The following is a 16,961-nucleotide window of genomic DNA, read 5'->3' on the forward strand; positions in this document are numbered from 1 at the left end:
CACAAACACCTGCCCTTGTCACTGACTCACCTCTGGCCTAGAACAAGTTCCTTGAGCCAAAATTTTCAAGCACAGGGGCGGCCTAAAGATAGTCACCTAAATCCATGTTTATGCACCTGATTGAAGCGTTGAGCACCCAAAGTCAACGGCAGCCGTGGGTGCTCAGCATGTCAAAATCAGGCAATTTATCTAGGTGCCTAAAACATGAATTTAGGGCCCCACGTTTGAAAAGTTTAGCCTTCCTCCCATGCAGGAAATACATCTTACTTCCCTCTCACATGGGGCTATTGTGAAGGCTTGCTTAGGTGATGCTTTTACAGGGCTTTGAAGATACAGAAGTAAACTCTCTTCTCAGTTACACCCCTTCAGTGCCATGGAAGTGAACAGAGTTGCACTGGTGTAGTCAGGCTGTACTGTGCTATATAAATGATAAGAGATTTTCTTGGCTATCCCCAAAGGCTGGGAACCACAGTGCTAGAAGAGAAAAGGGAAAGAAGGACTATGTTATAATGCTGCCTTCTGTGATAGGCCCACTCCCCAGACTAATCAGTAACTGGAGCGTGGGATTCTCAGGGAAGGCTGAGTTTGGTCTGAGATGTGGTTTATGTTAAATTAAGCTGGTTTGATTTTACAGGTGCCACAATAAAACCCCTTGGGAGCACGCTGAAGTTTCCTGCAGTTTTTGGCAGTTTTTGTTTGTTGGAGAGGGGGAGTGGAAATTGTGAGAGTTTGGGTTTTTTGTTTGGTTTTTTTTTTTGACAGCCTCAGGCACCCAACTTACAAAGTGCCTGGCATAGGCAGAGCCCCATTGGTGCCAGTGGGGCTCAGTGCAACACAACTAGACTCCTATGTATATACATTGCATGGTTGGGGAATAGGCCAAGTACAAAACCTCAGCAGAGTCAATAGTATAGAATTCTTCTAAAAGCCTCGTTTTCTGCCATTTTGGCTTTCTTGTAGTCTGTGTTCTTCATAGCGAAATGTGACTGTTCTGTTCTCATTACAAAAATAAAACTCTCAAGCCCAGCAATATGTCCAATATCTTCCTTACATGTTGCATGAGACACTTTCTAATTACTTTGGTATGCAGCCAGGAGAAAAGTGCAATAGCTTGAAAGAGTTCCCAGGAGTGAAAGAAGCTGTTTTCCACCAATTGGCTTATCCTAGTCACATACCGTTACTTGGGCTGCTTCTCCCTCCCTGTTTGTTTTTTTTCCTCTCATTTGTTCGGTTTGGTTTTAATCAAATCTGTAAGTAAAACCAGTTGATATCATATAAAAAAAACACTTTCTTTCCTGGCTCTTTGTGTTTCTGCCTAATACATAGAAATTTGGAAGGGAAAAAAAAGAAGGAACAGAGAGGGCCCAAATTAAAACCCTGGATCCAAACTCACTAGCACTTTGGATCCAGACTTTGTGGCTTGGACCCATTTCTAGTTAATATCCAGGGTGATAGGAGCAAGAATTCTTCAGAGTTCATGGGGAAATGGTTCAGCCCTGAAAGCACGGGAGGAAATGTGTCATATTCTCCAACAGTGAATCTTTGGCTGAGAAAAGCCATGCTGATGGGCTCTAAAGGGAGACTTAGGCAGTTCTCAAAGGCTGCCTAGAAACTGGGAAGTGTGTTTGGATGCATCTTTACAGCTCAGCCAGGCCACCAGTTTAATATCTGAGCATTAAAACATAACACCAATAACTATAATTTCAGTGCTCTGATTTAAGCCTACAAATTCAAGTAAATTCAGAGCGAAACTAAGACCATCACACCTTCCTTCAAATCCTTTCACTGGCTCTTTTTCTGCATCATGTTCAAGCTCACCATTCTCATCTTCCTGGCACTACCACCACCTCTGATTCTTCCTTCATCCCATTTCCTCCAGCTCTTACTCCTTATACTCAGACTCTCTCCTGACTGCTCTGTTTGTCCCTCCCTTTTTGACTTCCAGCCTTTCATCTTCTTTAGTACCCCGCACCATGTTTGGAACAACCTCACAACCACGACCACCCCCACCTCCTATCCAATACTCCCTTGAAACCACATTTGGCCAAGCTGCTCTCTCTCTCTCTCGTGCACACTGGGTCTTGGTTTTGGTTTTTCTGTACCACCGTAGCTGCACTCGTGCAAAGCTCTTGCATAGTGCTGATGAGTTGCACTGGTATAAAAAGTGGCTTATGCCAGTGTAATGCACCTACTAAAAGTCTGCACCAAGTCAGCTGCGCCAATGTAGCTGAAAAAGCCCTAATGTAGACAAGGGGTAACATTTCAAAAGCACCCAACCTTAATTCTGCCATTGCCTAGTTTTTGAGTGCTTGATGTTGCAACCTTAATAGGTCACTTGTAACATAACTGTTCGTGTATCGAGCTATGGCCACACAACATTCTGCAGTTGTAGTGTACTGTACTGTACTTCCTCTGCCCCCTGGAGCTTCTTATCTAGAGGCACAACCAGGTCCAAGACAAACACAGAGATGGGTGTATTCATTGTAGGTGGAAGACATCATGAAACAGTTGAGCTAGCTGTGTTCAGACTGAGACTTGGGAATCTCAGGTTCCATTCCAGGCTCTAGAGGGACGTGTGCTCTATGGCTCAGATTCTTCTGCCTCTTCCACCCAAGCTTGACTTCTTCTGCCCCATCGATTCCAACCTGTCCCCATTCTAGTCCTGTGTCTCTCCAATCCCTGGTTCCTCATCACAGTTGCATTCTCCTTGCTTACTGGTCCCAATCGCCACTCCTCAAGCTTTGCAGCCCAGTCCCACTATCCTGTCCCAGCCACTCCCACTTCCCAGTACCATGAGTCCTTGTCCCCAGTCTTCTTACCCAGCCACTCCCAACTGCTCCATCCCAGCTCCACATCTGATTGCTCTCTCCCCTGGTCACTAAGATGTGACCACATCCTGAGAAACAACAATATTGCCCATACCCTCTGAGTGGGGTGTAGTTTTCAGAGCAGTGGAAAGTTCCCAAACACAGAACAAAGAAAGCAGCCAGATAACTGGGAGGGGTTTAACTAAGAAAACACAAGAACAGAGGACTGTAGCTAGAGGGCGTGCTGTCCCTCTCTGATGGATGGAGAGGCGACCGTCCCTTGATGGTCAGAACCAGGATATCCGCTGGTACAGGGCAGGAACTGAAACTATAAAAGGCTGGCCTTGCAGCTCAGTGGCTCTCAGAGGAGCCAAACATCTCCCCCCGGTTGCCGGAGTCCAGACCTGACAGAGGCTGCTATACTGCCAGAAACCCGGAGGGACTGCCGGAGCTGCCAGACCCTGGGACACCGAGGAGCTGTTGGGGCTGCCACTCACTGTTTATCCCAGCGAGGCTGATGACAACCCAGATACCCCTGGACTGGGAGTGTTGGAAGGAGCCCAGGGAAGCTGAATAGGGTTTGGCTGCATTAATCACTGTAAATCGGCCAACGTGTTGCAGCCAGATTTCCCTACTGACCCAGCGGCAGACCACTTTGCCACTGTTAGCGCCCTGGGCTGGGACATAGTGGAGTGGGTGGGCCTGTGTCCCCCTACCACCTCCTGCCACCCCACCATCAGGAATGGCAGCCTTCCCACCTTTAGGCCAGGAGGCCAGCATTGCTTTGATACCTGCCTGAGCTAGGACACCAGATGGTTTAACTGGCTCTCTCACCAGAGACTGCCTACTGCTTTGCCTGCCTGCAAGCCAGAGCCATTAACTGATTATGCTCGCGCCCTGATTGAGAGAGTGGCACTTATAGACTTATTGCTGCCCCGCCCGCCTGTGGGCCATAAGCATTAACAGTGTGCTGTCTTGCTCCGGCTGAGAGCCGGGCTCTCAGACTCAATTGTTGCCTGGCCTGGACTGCAGGCATAGACTTATTGATCATAACTGTCAGCTAATTCCCCCCCAGAAGAGAGTCACGCTAGGAGCACTGCAGTGAAAGGGTGTGGCCTCCCTCTCTGACAGACAGCAAGGGGACCGCAACCATCTTACAAGGATGGCGAGCAGAGCTTGAGCTAGTGCTTGGGAAGCCGTGTTGGGAAGCACCCCCCCATATGCAGCAGAGACACCCTGGGAGAGGGTGTGTTTAAGGAGAGGGGGAGTCTAAATGGTCCAGCTAAGCAGCTGGATAGTGGGCTCAAAGTTGGGCGCGCAATGTGTCTGCCCTCCAGGAGTGTGCCTAGGAACCCACAAGACTGGGGCAGTGGCCGGCTGCTGTTCAGACTCCAATGACTTACAGCATCCAAAGACCAAGGCTTGGGTCCCACTCAAGCAGCCTGCAGGAGACACCCACCCACATCTCCTACATGGGTCAGTGGAAGAGCCTGGCTCACAGATGAACACAGAGTCACGCTAAGGTACCGGCTGCACTGTAACTCCCATGAGGCACTGCAGCCATTCAGGTGAATGCAGATGAGTGTCAAACTGAGCCAAAATAAAGCTCCCAATGGTTCAGTAATGTCTCCACTCGGAACAGCACAAAACATTCACTGCTTGAAGTTTTTGCCCTGATTCAGGATGAAAACAAATGTTGAAATTCCAGTTTTCAACCCTCTCTTGTAATAAACAATTGCATCTGGCTTTAGTACATTGCCCTATCGTAAATATATTTCAATAGTGCCAAGATTTCACCAGGCCCAGAATATCCTTTGTGGCATGCACCCTACACCTTTCATACATGTAATTAAACTGGTTATCATTTGGTGCCCTCTCTGCCTGGGTCTCATTAGGTTTTTTATACGAGATACTAATGCTGCATTGTACTGATCACGTCACTGTCATCCACTGATATGAGCAGAATGTCTGCCAGGTTTGGGGCTCAAGATCAAAAGTCCATGAGAACAGGCCCAAACTTCTGCTTTTGGAAGCTGTTCCACCTACTCCCTGCTGCAGCCTCATGTACCATGCCCCGCTGAACTTGCTCTCCCCCGACCCATCCTCTCACCATTAGGCCTCTATCTTCCTTCCTCTGGGTCTTCTTGGGAACGAGCTCCTGCAATGTCTTCCCTCCCCACCTCTCCCCGAGCATCAGGGAGCAGAGACCCTTGCAGGGGTTTCTGGGATTCATTGTGCAGAAGGCAGCAGCAGAGGCTGAAGAAGGGGAATGGCATAGCTCACTAGTGGGACTCTTGCCAGCTCCCCCACCCCCACCACCTAAAGTCTCCTTAGGGAAGGAGAAGCCTTACCTGGCAACCCCAAGAAGATGGCTGTGGGGGAATTGGCCAATGAAAAGCCTAGGACTAATGAAAGACAGATCTTAATGCATACCCTGAAGAGATTTAGGGCCAGCTGAGTGGTGGGGCCAGGCCCTAACAGTCCTGACCATTATTTGTATTGCAGGACTATGCTGGGCCTGAAGTACCAGGTCATTAGCTCTTCACAGTCTCTGTACCAGTCTCTGAAACACTTGCTCCTGCCTGTTCTGAAAAAGTGTATCTATGCAGCCAGTTCTCCAGGCACCAGCATCTCTTCCATCCGTCATTCCCCTCCTCTTCCTCATTTGCATTTGTAAATATAGGTTGCACATTTCTCCTAACAACCTGAATAAATATAGTGTGCATGGGCTGGGCTTAGCACAACTAGACAGGTACGTCCAAGTCAGGGATTCCCTAAAGGCTCACTGCTCTGCAGATAGAGTTTGCCTGCTTGACTCTTTCTCTGACATGCCTGTGGATTAGCATGCGTGTGCAAGAGACACCCTCTCAGCCAACACTGGGGATGGAATCAGAGACCTCTACAGCTAAAGACACAACTTGCTTGAGGTTAAGCTAAAGAGCCGGGCTCTACAGCTCAGAGCTGTAACTGACTCATCTCCTCTGTGCATCAGGCACAGTGGCTCACACATGGACATAAGCATGATCCAGTCTGCCCTTTGGAACATGGCATCTATATAGACTCATAGAAGATTTGGGTTGAAAGAGACCTCAGGAGGTCATCTAGTCCAACACCCAGCCCAAAGCAGGACCAACCAACCCCAACTAAATCATCCCATACAGCTCATTTGTGCCTTCCCTTGCATGAATGCTCCCATATCTTCCGGGAGTGCCTAGGGCCAGCCTTTGAAAAAGCTGGCCAAAACTGAGTGACATTGCAAGAGACGGGTGAGGCATAAACAACCCTTCATCTCGGAAAGGAGCAGAGAGAAAAAAAAACAGCAACACAGACATCATTATTGTGTCTTATTTATCCACCGCTGGGCGCTCTGCAGTGCCGAAGTGACACATTCCCTGCCCTGAAGAGTTTGGAGTCTGGGTTTAGACATAACCTTGTAAGTGGCAACTGATGAAAGGAGAGCAAGGGCTGCAGTTAAGATCATAGGACTGCTTGTTTACCTATGTGTCTCTTGCTGGCAAAGCCAGGCTTGAGGGAGTGGCCCTTGCAGTGAGCACTGGAGTTGATCCAGGGCAGGAAATCGAATGGGTAGGGTTGTGAGAGAAAGCAAGAGGCAAGTGCGCTCATTAGCACACAGGTCAAAGTCCCCAGGCATGAGGGGGGCGGGGAGGAGAGCCAGCAGTGATGAAGGGTGGGGGGGCAAGGAGGAGCTGGGTAGTGGCAGACAACAGCAATGCTAGGAGATAGGAGCGGTGACAGCAGGTAGCTCCAAGGAGGTAATTAAATACACACAAGAGATTCTTCATAACTGGTTATTACATCACTGGAGTTTTTCCAGATCTAAGAGTCTGATCTCTGCAGTCAAAGCAGCAGAATGAATAAGGGGAACAGAGAGCCTGCATGAGAAGAGGCTGACTGGGGACAAAGAAAGGGAAGAAAACCACACTGCAGCTATGTCACAGCCTCTCACCCCAACTTGTGGCCAAACAACACTGAATCAGCAGCTTTCAACCCTAACAATGGGCAACCAGCCAGTCCATTCACGCCATCCCTACAACCCCCAGGAAAACACACTCCTTCTGCATGATCAGGCAGGGTGGCAGCCAACAGCTAACTGGGCCGCTTGACCCTTCCCACAAAGCACAACAGGTACAGCCTAATGCCAGGAAAGCAGAAACAGTTCAAGCCAAGAGCCAGCTCTGAATCCGCACAAAGCTCAGAAGCGTTTGGCTGAAACCACAATACATGAAAACGCATTTGGCTCTTTAAATCACTCCAAACAAGGAGCCATGCGAGAGGGTGTTTCAGCCCTTGGAGCTCCCCTAGGAGAAAGCGTGTTGACTCAGGCTGTTTGCACATCGCCTCTAAGCAGCTGGCTGTTGCCAAAGCTGAACTGCAGGAAAACAGATAGAGATGTCCCAGAGGGGGGAAATGAACCAAGCACCTGATAAATCTGGTGATACGAGGGCTCAGGTAAAAGGCAAGAGCTTTTCAGCATTTGTTCTCATGGCTGTTTTAATGATTTACTTTTGGTCTTGGGGCACTGACCTTACCTTGGTCATGGCAGGGGCTTTTGGAACAACATGTCTAAATCAGTCCTTCTTCCCTGTGACTGATATGTACATTTCCTGTGACCGGTACGGAATGTGACCAACAGGGGAAGTAGGGTCAAATGGTTTGAGCAGGGGGCTGGGAATCAGGACACCTGGGTTCTATGCCCAGCTCTGTCAGTTGCTCGCTGTCACGTCTAGCCAATGATCCAGTCCTTCTAAAGAGCTTTGAGACAGTGGTGTAGCTAGGAGCGGAAGGGCAATGACAGAGTCTGCTAGCTCAGCGACTCCCTGCCCCCGGGTACAGGGCTTCACCTGCCAAGCTGAGCACACACATAGAGCTGCTGGAGCGCAGCTTTCTGAAGAGAAGGTGCATAGCTCTCTTCTGGATTTCAGCTGCACCCCTGCTCACATTTGGGTGGGCCTGGATGCTAAGCTGCAGTCCACTCAGGCCCACCCGTGGCTATGCCCCTGTTTGAGAACTTTGGAGTTAAGACATCACCAAGCCTGTTAGCACAAAGAATTATTACAGTGTCTTTGAAGGGAAGTTAAGCCATAGAGAGCCTAGAGACCCACCTGGCCCCAGGAGTCATCTACTGGACTTTATTTATTATTGTTTGCAAGGTCCATGCAATTCTTTTTTTTAAATAAAGAGTAAAATTAAAGATGGCATAGTGCTGGGAGAATCCCAACAATATCCTCATCTGTAGCCGGCCTTTCGAGCCAGAGCCCAAGGTAGTACTCCTAGCTCTGTGGTGACAGACAGGTAAGCCACCGCATTCTTGGGTACAAACTCTCCCCCATCTCCTCCCTCCCCCCACCCCAACAGGTGACCACAATCCAAGGGCTCAAGTAACTCTTCTGGGTAGTTGTGGCTGGAGATATGTATGGGCTTTGTCAGTCTCTCTTCTGAACACTCCGTGTCTCCATCCATTCTAGACTTGCACCTTCTTTCCCACCACCCTACCTACTTGGAACAACCTCCCAGAGAATGTACACGCAGTCCCACTACTCTCCTCACTCAGATGCCTGAACACCTACCTTTTCCATGGAGCGGTCCAGCTGGAGGGACTGGGAACACCCTGCACTTCCTAGTGTAGCACTTGGGTTTGCATGGAGTTCTCTTGCCTTTATACATTTGGAGCTAGAATTACTACTGGCACAAGTGGATGGAACTCTGTTGAAATGACTGGAGTCAGATCCCTCAGCCAACCTGGCAGCTCCCAGGGCAGCTAACTGTGGGGCACATGGTGCTGCACCCCTCCCCCCCGCCACCTGTGGTGACAGGGCTAGAGTTAGTCATAGACCATGCATTACACCTGCTATTCAAAGCCAGCACTAGCTTCCAGGTGCAAATCAAGATGCATAAGCCCCAGGTGATTTGGGTCCTTGATTCCTTTCAGATTGCCTCTCCCTTCTGTAACATCATGGCAGTTGAGATCAGCTAGCTGTGAAATCCAACTAGGGTGACCAGATGTTCTGATTTTTTAGTGACAGTCCTGATTTTTGGGTCTTTTTCTTATATAGGTTCCTATTACTCCCCCATCCCTCACATAACCCCTGTCCCGGTTTTTCACATTTGCTGTCTGGTTACCCTAACTCCCATTCAATCTCAGTGCAGGACCCTCTACTCTATAGTTTTTTTCCTTCAACATGTTGGTCAAACAGAAGCCTAAGTTCGTTGACCTACAGGGCAGAGCACAGCTCATCTGTTGATTCAGATGATAGAGGAGGAGTATTGGAGTTCAGTACAGTGGACATTGGGCACCGGATTGTTTTCTTTGGTATATTTGTACACGCACCCAGAGACTGCGATGGGCATATTTTATATATTGCAAAACAAATCAAGCTTAATCTACTGAGCATGCCATCAATTCACAAACTGTGTGCACAGGCAAAGAAATCAGACAATGGAAATATAGCCCTGTGCAAACAAGAAACCACAAAAATGCTGAAGGCAAATATTTAAATTACCCAAAATAAAATTTAAAAGACCTGAATTACCTTTCACTGCACCATAAGTGATGCATCTAAATGACCAGGCCAGGGAAAGAGCTGTCACTGTGACCTTTCTGCCAAGAGCCTGACAGTCTCTAGGGCAAATTTAGAATTCAGATTTGACATTTAAAAAAAATAAAATAGATTGAAGTCAAAGCAGCAGCCAACCCTCTGTTATAAAGCTCAGGGTCACCTCTCCGAGAGGTAACTCAGATCCTGCTGTAGACTGACCAGTTCAAAAATACACATTCTGAAACTCCAGGCGTTGATTTACCTCCATCAGGCCTCTCCTTTGCAGGTAAGAGGATTAGCCCCACAACCAAACTTTTTTTCCCCCCCATTAGAGAAAGAGTGAACAAACTGCCAGACTGACATCTTTGAAGAATGAAATGACACACAAAAAGAACACAGGCAATAGCAGTGTCAGCTTTTCCATAACACTCTCACAAGAGTTGGTTCATTAACAGTTCCAACTGTGGTTGTTTGGTTTGGTTTTTTTCAAATGGGTCCTGAGATCCAACCTATTTCATGAAGGCCAAAGCCATTACATGGTAAGTTTTGGACACCACCACCATAGGCTGAATTTGATCTAGTCACCTTAGATGAAAGGCTCTGCTTCCACTATCAATCCACTGAACTGCTCAGTTCCCCCACACAGAGCAGTTGCAGTCTTCACAAACTGGGCACATCACTGCAGGCAAGCCCATCCCTCAGCCACTGAGGACTGGTTTGCAATGGAACCAATGCAAATTGGCTCAACCCTGGTGCATGCAGGGTTTCATGACTCTGCATCCCCCCAACATGCTTGTGTACACACACACACACACACACACACACACACACTCTCTCGCTGTACGGTCTTACTATGCCCCAGAATGCAGCAGGTCAGGGCCAGAGACGCTGATCCACTGGTGCTTAAGCAGGGCTGGCTCAGGCTTTTTTGCTGCCCCAAGCAGTGAAGGAAGAGGAAAAAAACCTGTGCCGCTTCATTCCTCGGCAGCGGGTTCTTCGGTCCGAGAGCGACTTAGGGACCCGCTGCCGAAGACCCAGACGTGCCGCCCCTTCCCATTTGCCGCCCCAAGCACCTGCTTTGTTCGCTGGTGCTGGAGGTGGCCCTGCCCTTAAGGGGGCAGGGATACAAGTAATCCTGACACTACTGGAGACATTCTGCCAGCTATACTGCTCCTCCCCAATGAGAGCCCTGTGTGGCCAGGAGCCTCTTTTCCACTAGGAGAAAGTGCTGAGTTCCAATTCTGCTACAGATGCGCTTAACCTAGTAGCCATGGGGAAGAGGGACCCTGGCTGTAAAGAAGTAAAATATCTTCCAAACAAGTAAACAGGTTACCAGAGAAAAGTCAGCTGCCTCCCCAAGAGCGACTGAAGCACCGGCAGCATTCCAGCTTCTCTCAAAGCTGCTGTTTATATATTTAAAAAATTGGTAATTTCGCAAGGCCCCCCCAGTACTACACAGAGAAACAGGAGCATTCTTTACAAATAGCCTTCACTGCAGCAGCACTGGGAGGAAACACACAGCAAGGTAAGTGCGGACAAGAACTGGAGACACTGTAAGAGTCCAAAAGAAGGAGAGACTGGGGGAGAGGTGCATTTGGGGGAGTGACAGTAGGGTATAGAGCCTTTTGCCTCTGCGCTCACCTTGTCTGAAACAAGCACTGAGCAAGTTTGTATTCACCCCAGCAGATTGTGATAGGAGCTTGATGCTCACCAGGGACAGGTCAGGTGCTCATGTTACAAAAGCCAAATCCTCCCCCCAACCGGCACCTTCATTAGTAGAATCAGCAGAGTCGCTATAGGCTGAGAAGTGTGGCAGGTCAAGGTGGGGGAGGCTTGTGTTGCCGTCCCCCAGACTGTACCTCTTCTGTGGCTACGCAGAGATCTTCACATTCCAGCCTGCAGTCTGGCACTTTTCACTAGCACTAAAATAAATAAATAACTCCACCACCCCTGCAAAAAAAAGACCCTTGGGTTTAATTCTCCCCTGGACAAGATAAAGAAGGATCCACTCATTCAGCTACTTAACTGTACATTCAGCTACTTAACTGTAACTCTACACAGGCTTCTGTCAGCTCCCCTAGGAAAGCCCTTGGTACCCAGTTCCAGCTAAAAGCAGGGAGAGACTGATCCCTTGAGAACTGGCAGGACTGCTAATGCCTAGTGTTCCATTCAGGGCTACTGGGCTGTAAAGTCTCCAGCTGGACAGAATTACATTGTCAGAGATACCAAACTGTAAACTATGAGCCAACTGTGTTTACCAAAGTGCAATCAGGCTATGCAAATTGGTGCTTATGATGCAGCAACTCTTCCCGTTTTTTGTTTTGTTTTTTTTTAAAGTACATATTGCCTTCAGGGACAGGCAGAGAGTTTAGAAAATGCTTCCTATATGGCAAGAAGGCAATACTGAAAGAAACATCTGAACTTTTTTTAAACCTCTCAGTTCAATGAAAGAACTAGAATACTAGTGACAGCAGAACTCCATAGTCGTTAGAAGAACAATGGATGAAATCCTGACTCTATTGAAACAAATGGGAGTTTTGCCATTAATTTCAGTGGAGCCGCCCAATGATCCCTTACCTTAATAACTGCCAAAATATGTACGCGTACGCGCACACATACACTCTCTCTCAAGTGGTCTATTTGGCTTGAAACCAATTAATATTAACATAGTTTTGGTGTTTGCTATGAGGACATAAAAACAAAGCAAAGGGCGCCTCTGTTGGTTGGTATCTAAGAGAAATGAGGCAGCAAGGTTGAGTTTTTTTGGTTGGTTTTGTTTTAAAATTGCAGAAAGGAGGCTAAAGTTTGTTAATTACATGAGAGAGAGTCAGAATTAGAAATGGACATATAAAATTTAATAGCTTTGGTTTAAAATACCTCTTCAATTATACAATTAAAAAAAACAGTAGGCAAGACCAAAAACTCCAGTTTGATAAAACATACAACGTTGCTATCATTACAAGAACCATTTCCCAGAGTATTTTATAGTGGAAAACACTCACTAATTTCAGTCACATACTTCATTAAGATAACAGTGATAAGAAATAACATTCATATCAAGTCTACGTCTATAAATGATCTAAATCTACTTCGCAAGCCCTAGACTGATTCTGTAATAAAAAACTTCCACTTCTACGTGAGTGTATAAGAATTCTTTCGCCACAGTAACATTTCCCCCATGAATTCATAAATCAAAGCCCAAATTGCAGTAAATTCAGAGAAACGGAGTACAGCAGACTTCTGTTTTTTCCTTAAAACCGGATGTGCTTAGTCTCATCAATATGCCCACGGCATTACAGGCATGTTTCTTTTCCAGGGTTCAGTCCTACAGGCCATCTGCAGTCTGAAAAAGCACTGAGCACTCACTCACTGTTTGCTGAACACCTGTACAGAGAGATTTTCACACAGCATGGAATATGGAGTGCTCGGTAGGTCAACAGATCTCTATCCCTGCACCAAATTGATCACTGAGGAATAATGGAGGGGAAGCAGGCCTGGTGCTGGAAGACAGGGGAATAGTCAGAGTAAAGGCTATGATACAATGCATAGCAGCAATTTTAAATATTTAATATTAAATATTTTAATATTTAACAGTGTTTCGGTCACAGGCAGCCACTTTTCAGTTTCTCCTCTTGAAGATACAGGCTCGATGCTTCATGATGAACACTGAGCATGGTCTGCTTGACAGCCTGTAGGACCCACTCCCCCTACACCTTCTTGGATTGCGAGCATTGTGCTCCATGGCCCTATTGGTGGTTTGGGCCTTAATCTCTCAATCCTTCTCTATTCACCAGCAGGATCAAGTTCTCAGGATCATAGGGACTGCCAGACTGAATCAGCGTAGTGGCCCATCTAGTCCAATAACTTGTCTCTGACAGTAGCCAGCACCAGATTCAGAAGGTGGTATGGGAAATCCTGGAGCAGGCAGTTACAGAATAGCTGGCCATAGGGAAAACTTCTTCATAAACCCAAGAGGTTGGCGTATCCCCCGGAAGCAAAGCCCACAGCTCCTCTCAGGTTCAAGACTGAGAATACTCATACTCTGTACCTGTAGTGAGATTGTGTAACAGCCATTGTAGAACTTAAGCTAGTGTTGTATACTGCCAAATAAACTCACCACACCTCACTGTACAGAGAGGTCTGCTGTATAGTAGGCATCACTCCTTCTGTTTAGGAAAATCCTCTTTAAACAAGTCATCTCTGTGCATGCTATACAATGTGCGTTCAGGTTTGGCACATACTAGGTTTTTAAATAACTGTTTGCCTGTATATAGTATCCTTTTAGGGAGGCTTCATTGCATATATTCACTGTATATACACACGAACACCATATTTTTATATATATTATATATGATTCATATATACACATTTACAAACCTTCAAAAATATATTGCACTTACATACAATACAGCTTCATGACAAATGAGTTCACAAAGTAACTTAGGTAAGTTCTTCATGAACAAGGCAGTTTTACATTCCCCCCAAAATTATACAAGTGATTTCAGCAACATGCCCTGTTCAGCAGTAAACATTATTGAGTCTAGTCTCCCATATCCACCTGCAGCTCCCATTAGCATGAATGGGAGTTGTGCAGCTGCATCCAGCAGAGAGCAGTCCAATAAGACACCATTAGCTGATAGGCTCATATGAATATTTAATAGATAAATAGAAGTTAGAATATCACCACTATTTCAAGGCTTCTCTCCCCATTCCCATTTGCTAATGTTTTTGTACATAAATATTATTTAATTCCTGATATCTTTGTTCACTCATTTCAAGTGCACTGAGTTAATGAGTATTGTTTTGTCCTTATGGAAGAACAGAAACGTGACTGTAGCAACTTTGCTAAACAAACACTGCTACGATCCCTGGAAAAACTCACCCCCTGGGTTTCTTCTAGAGAAAGTGATTAGTGTTTTACTGGGCAGACTAAATTACAGAAAAATGTTCATCTGAGACCTTCATTTAAAATCCACAGAGGTCTGATGGCTTTGGTTTTAGATCTCAGTGAGAGTGAGCTTGTAAGATCCTCCAGCCTCTTCAATCTGTAGCTGGAAGGTGTCTTCATTCGAATAGTGCTTCACAATATTGTCATCCATGTTGATCAGGATCCTAGGAAGTAAGGCTGGTAAGTATTACCGTTTAAAGTGCAGAAGTTCCCAGAAATGCATTAAGTGTTGCTAATTTAAAGCTAAGAGAACACCTCTGGACTGCCCAGAAATAACTTGGGATCTCTGCTACCCCTCTTTGACAATTCATCTCCTATCATGATTTAACTCAGTGGTTCTCATCCAGGGACACATGTACATCAACTCATCTAGCTATTTTCCTAGTTTTACAACAGGCTACAGAAAAAGCACTAGCAAAGTCAGTACAAACTAAAATTTCACACAGACAATGACTTGTTTATATTGCTCTATATATTATACACTGAAATGTAAGTACAATATTTATATTCCTATTGATTTTATAATTATACAGTAAAAATGGGAACGTAAGCTAATTTTTCAGCAATAGTGTGCTGTGACACGATTGTATTTTTATGTCTGATTTTGTAAGCAAACAGATTTTAAGTAAGGTGAAACTTGGGGTATGGAAGACAAATCAGGCTCCTGAAAGGGGTACAGTGGTCTGGAAAGGTTGAGAACCACTGGTTTAACTGATCTAATCTGCTTCAAAAGTTGCTGTTGCTGCTGCGGCTTCAAATCACACTTACAAACCATTGTCCACAATTTGAAAGAGCTGCGGGGCGGGGGGGGGAGGGAGGAGAATGATTTAAAAAATGACAAACAGAGCTGGGAGAGAGTCTCTCTCACACACATGCTTGGTTGTGACACTCACCTGAATGCAAGACGCATAGACAAAGCATGCTCTTGGGCCTGGTTCTCCCGATTCCACTTTGTATAAATAAATATTCACTGGTGCAGGGACTTGGACCGGGGTCTCACATCCCAGGTGAATGCCCTAAGCACTGGGCCAGAGAGTCAGTCTCTCACTTTCTGTCCCAATGAATGTTTGTTTATACAAAAAGTGGAACAACTCCAACAGGAGAGACAGAGACAGACCCCATCCCAGAATAGCCTGGAGGATAGGGCACTCACCTGGGATGCAGCAGACCCAGGTACAAGTCCCTGCTCTGAATCAGGATGCTTGAGGCATCCCAGGCAAGTCCCATAACCAAGTGGGCTTTGGTTATTCTGAGGCGCATCCTCTATATTTTTGCAGAAAATATCAAAAGGTCTGAGGTTTGTCCCACAGCAGAACAGGAATTTTTTTGAAATCTTGAAGGTTTTCATGGGATGGGAAAACCTTTTCTCAACACAGCACTCCTGACCCACAATCTTTGAAATCAGTTTCAGGACACATGGACAGTTCACAAAGCTCTGAACTGGTTCAGCTGGACACCTAACAAATATAGAGATAAGGTGGGTGAGGCAGTATTTTTTATTGGAGCAACTTCTGTTTGTGTAGCTCAAAAGCTTGTCTGCCTCACCAAGATCCTCCTCGTGTCTGGGAAAAGTACTCAGAGCGTATGTCTACACAGCAACTAGACATCATGTCAGCTGACATGGCTTGTGAGGCTCTTTCACTGCTATGTAGACATCAGAGTTTGAGCTGGAGCACAGACTCTAGGACCCTGCAGGCCCAGGCCCGAGCCCAGAAGTCTATATCGCAGTGAAACAGCCCCAAAGCCTGAGCCTGCCAGCCCACGTCAGCTGGCACAAGCCAGCTGTGGGTTTTTCTTTGCTGTGTAGTCATACCCAGAGTGTCACAGCTAAATACAAGGAGGAACAGGCTGTTTAGCAAAAGTAGCGAACACACATTTCAAGGGACCATTCAAGGTGAAATGGCCAATTAACACAGCTACAACACTGCACGCAACCTTACAATTACAGATGTGACAAAAAACAAACACAACAGGGATTGCAGTTCAGTTGTTGCAATCTGGACACATCAGATCACTTCCTCTTTTCCTGAAATGGTCTTTATGGATACAGATGCCTGTCTAAATTGACCTGCCTTTGGTTAGCAAAGCACACTTTCAATTCACAGCTTTCCTAGGCAGTTCTGCTTTAGTCCTTTGACTCATAGGAGGAAAGCTCTTTACAGCACATTTTAAAGGCATGCAAAATTTAAGGATTGAATATGGTGTCTAGTTCTGGTGTCCACAATTCAAGAGAAGAGGATAAATATTTGGAGAGGGCTCAGAGAAGAGCCATGTGAATATTAAAGGGGTGGAAAATATGCCTTAACCTTACAGTGAAAGACTCAAGGAGCTCAGTATATTTACCTTAAAGAGAAAGATAAGGAGAGAGTTGATTACAGTCTGTAAATACCTACATAGGGAACAGATTATAATTTTGATAATAGAGGGCTCTTCAATCTAGCAGACAGAAATATAAACAAGATCCAATGGCTGGAAGCTGAAACTAGACAAATTCAGACTAGAAATAAAAGTGGAGGGATTTTTTGTTTTTGTTTAGTTTAAAACAAAGTGAGGGAATTAAAGGCAGTAGTGGATTCTCCATCAGTAGCCATTTTTAAATCAACACTGGTGTTTTCCTAAAAAAAGATCTGCTCTAGTTCAAACAGGAAT

General features: G+C 46.1%; 1 protein-coding gene across 2 annotated transcripts in view; it reads right to left on the reverse strand.

Annotated features, from left to right (window-relative positions):
* Window positions 1-12,197: 12,197 nt before the first annotated feature.
* Window positions 12,198-16,961, reverse strand: part of GRHL1 (grainyhead like transcription factor 1) — an 85,795-nt gene continuing 81,031 nt past the window's right edge. For both annotated transcript variants that reach the window (XM_075063682.1, XM_032779727.2), the window contains exon 16: window positions 12,198-14,476. In XM_075063682.1, the coding sequence (XP_074919783.1) occupies window positions 14,362-14,476 (115 nt within the window). In that variant the 3' untranslated portion in view covers window positions 12,198-14,361. The remainder of the gene's footprint in view (window positions 14,477-16,961) is intronic.

The sequence above is a fragment of the Chelonoidis abingdonii genome, chromosome 3 (assembly GCF_003597395.2).
Source record: "Chelonoidis abingdonii isolate Lonesome George chromosome 3, CheloAbing_2.0, whole genome shotgun sequence".
Lineage (NCBI taxonomy): Eukaryota > Metazoa > Chordata > Testudines > Testudinidae > Chelonoidis > Chelonoidis abingdonii.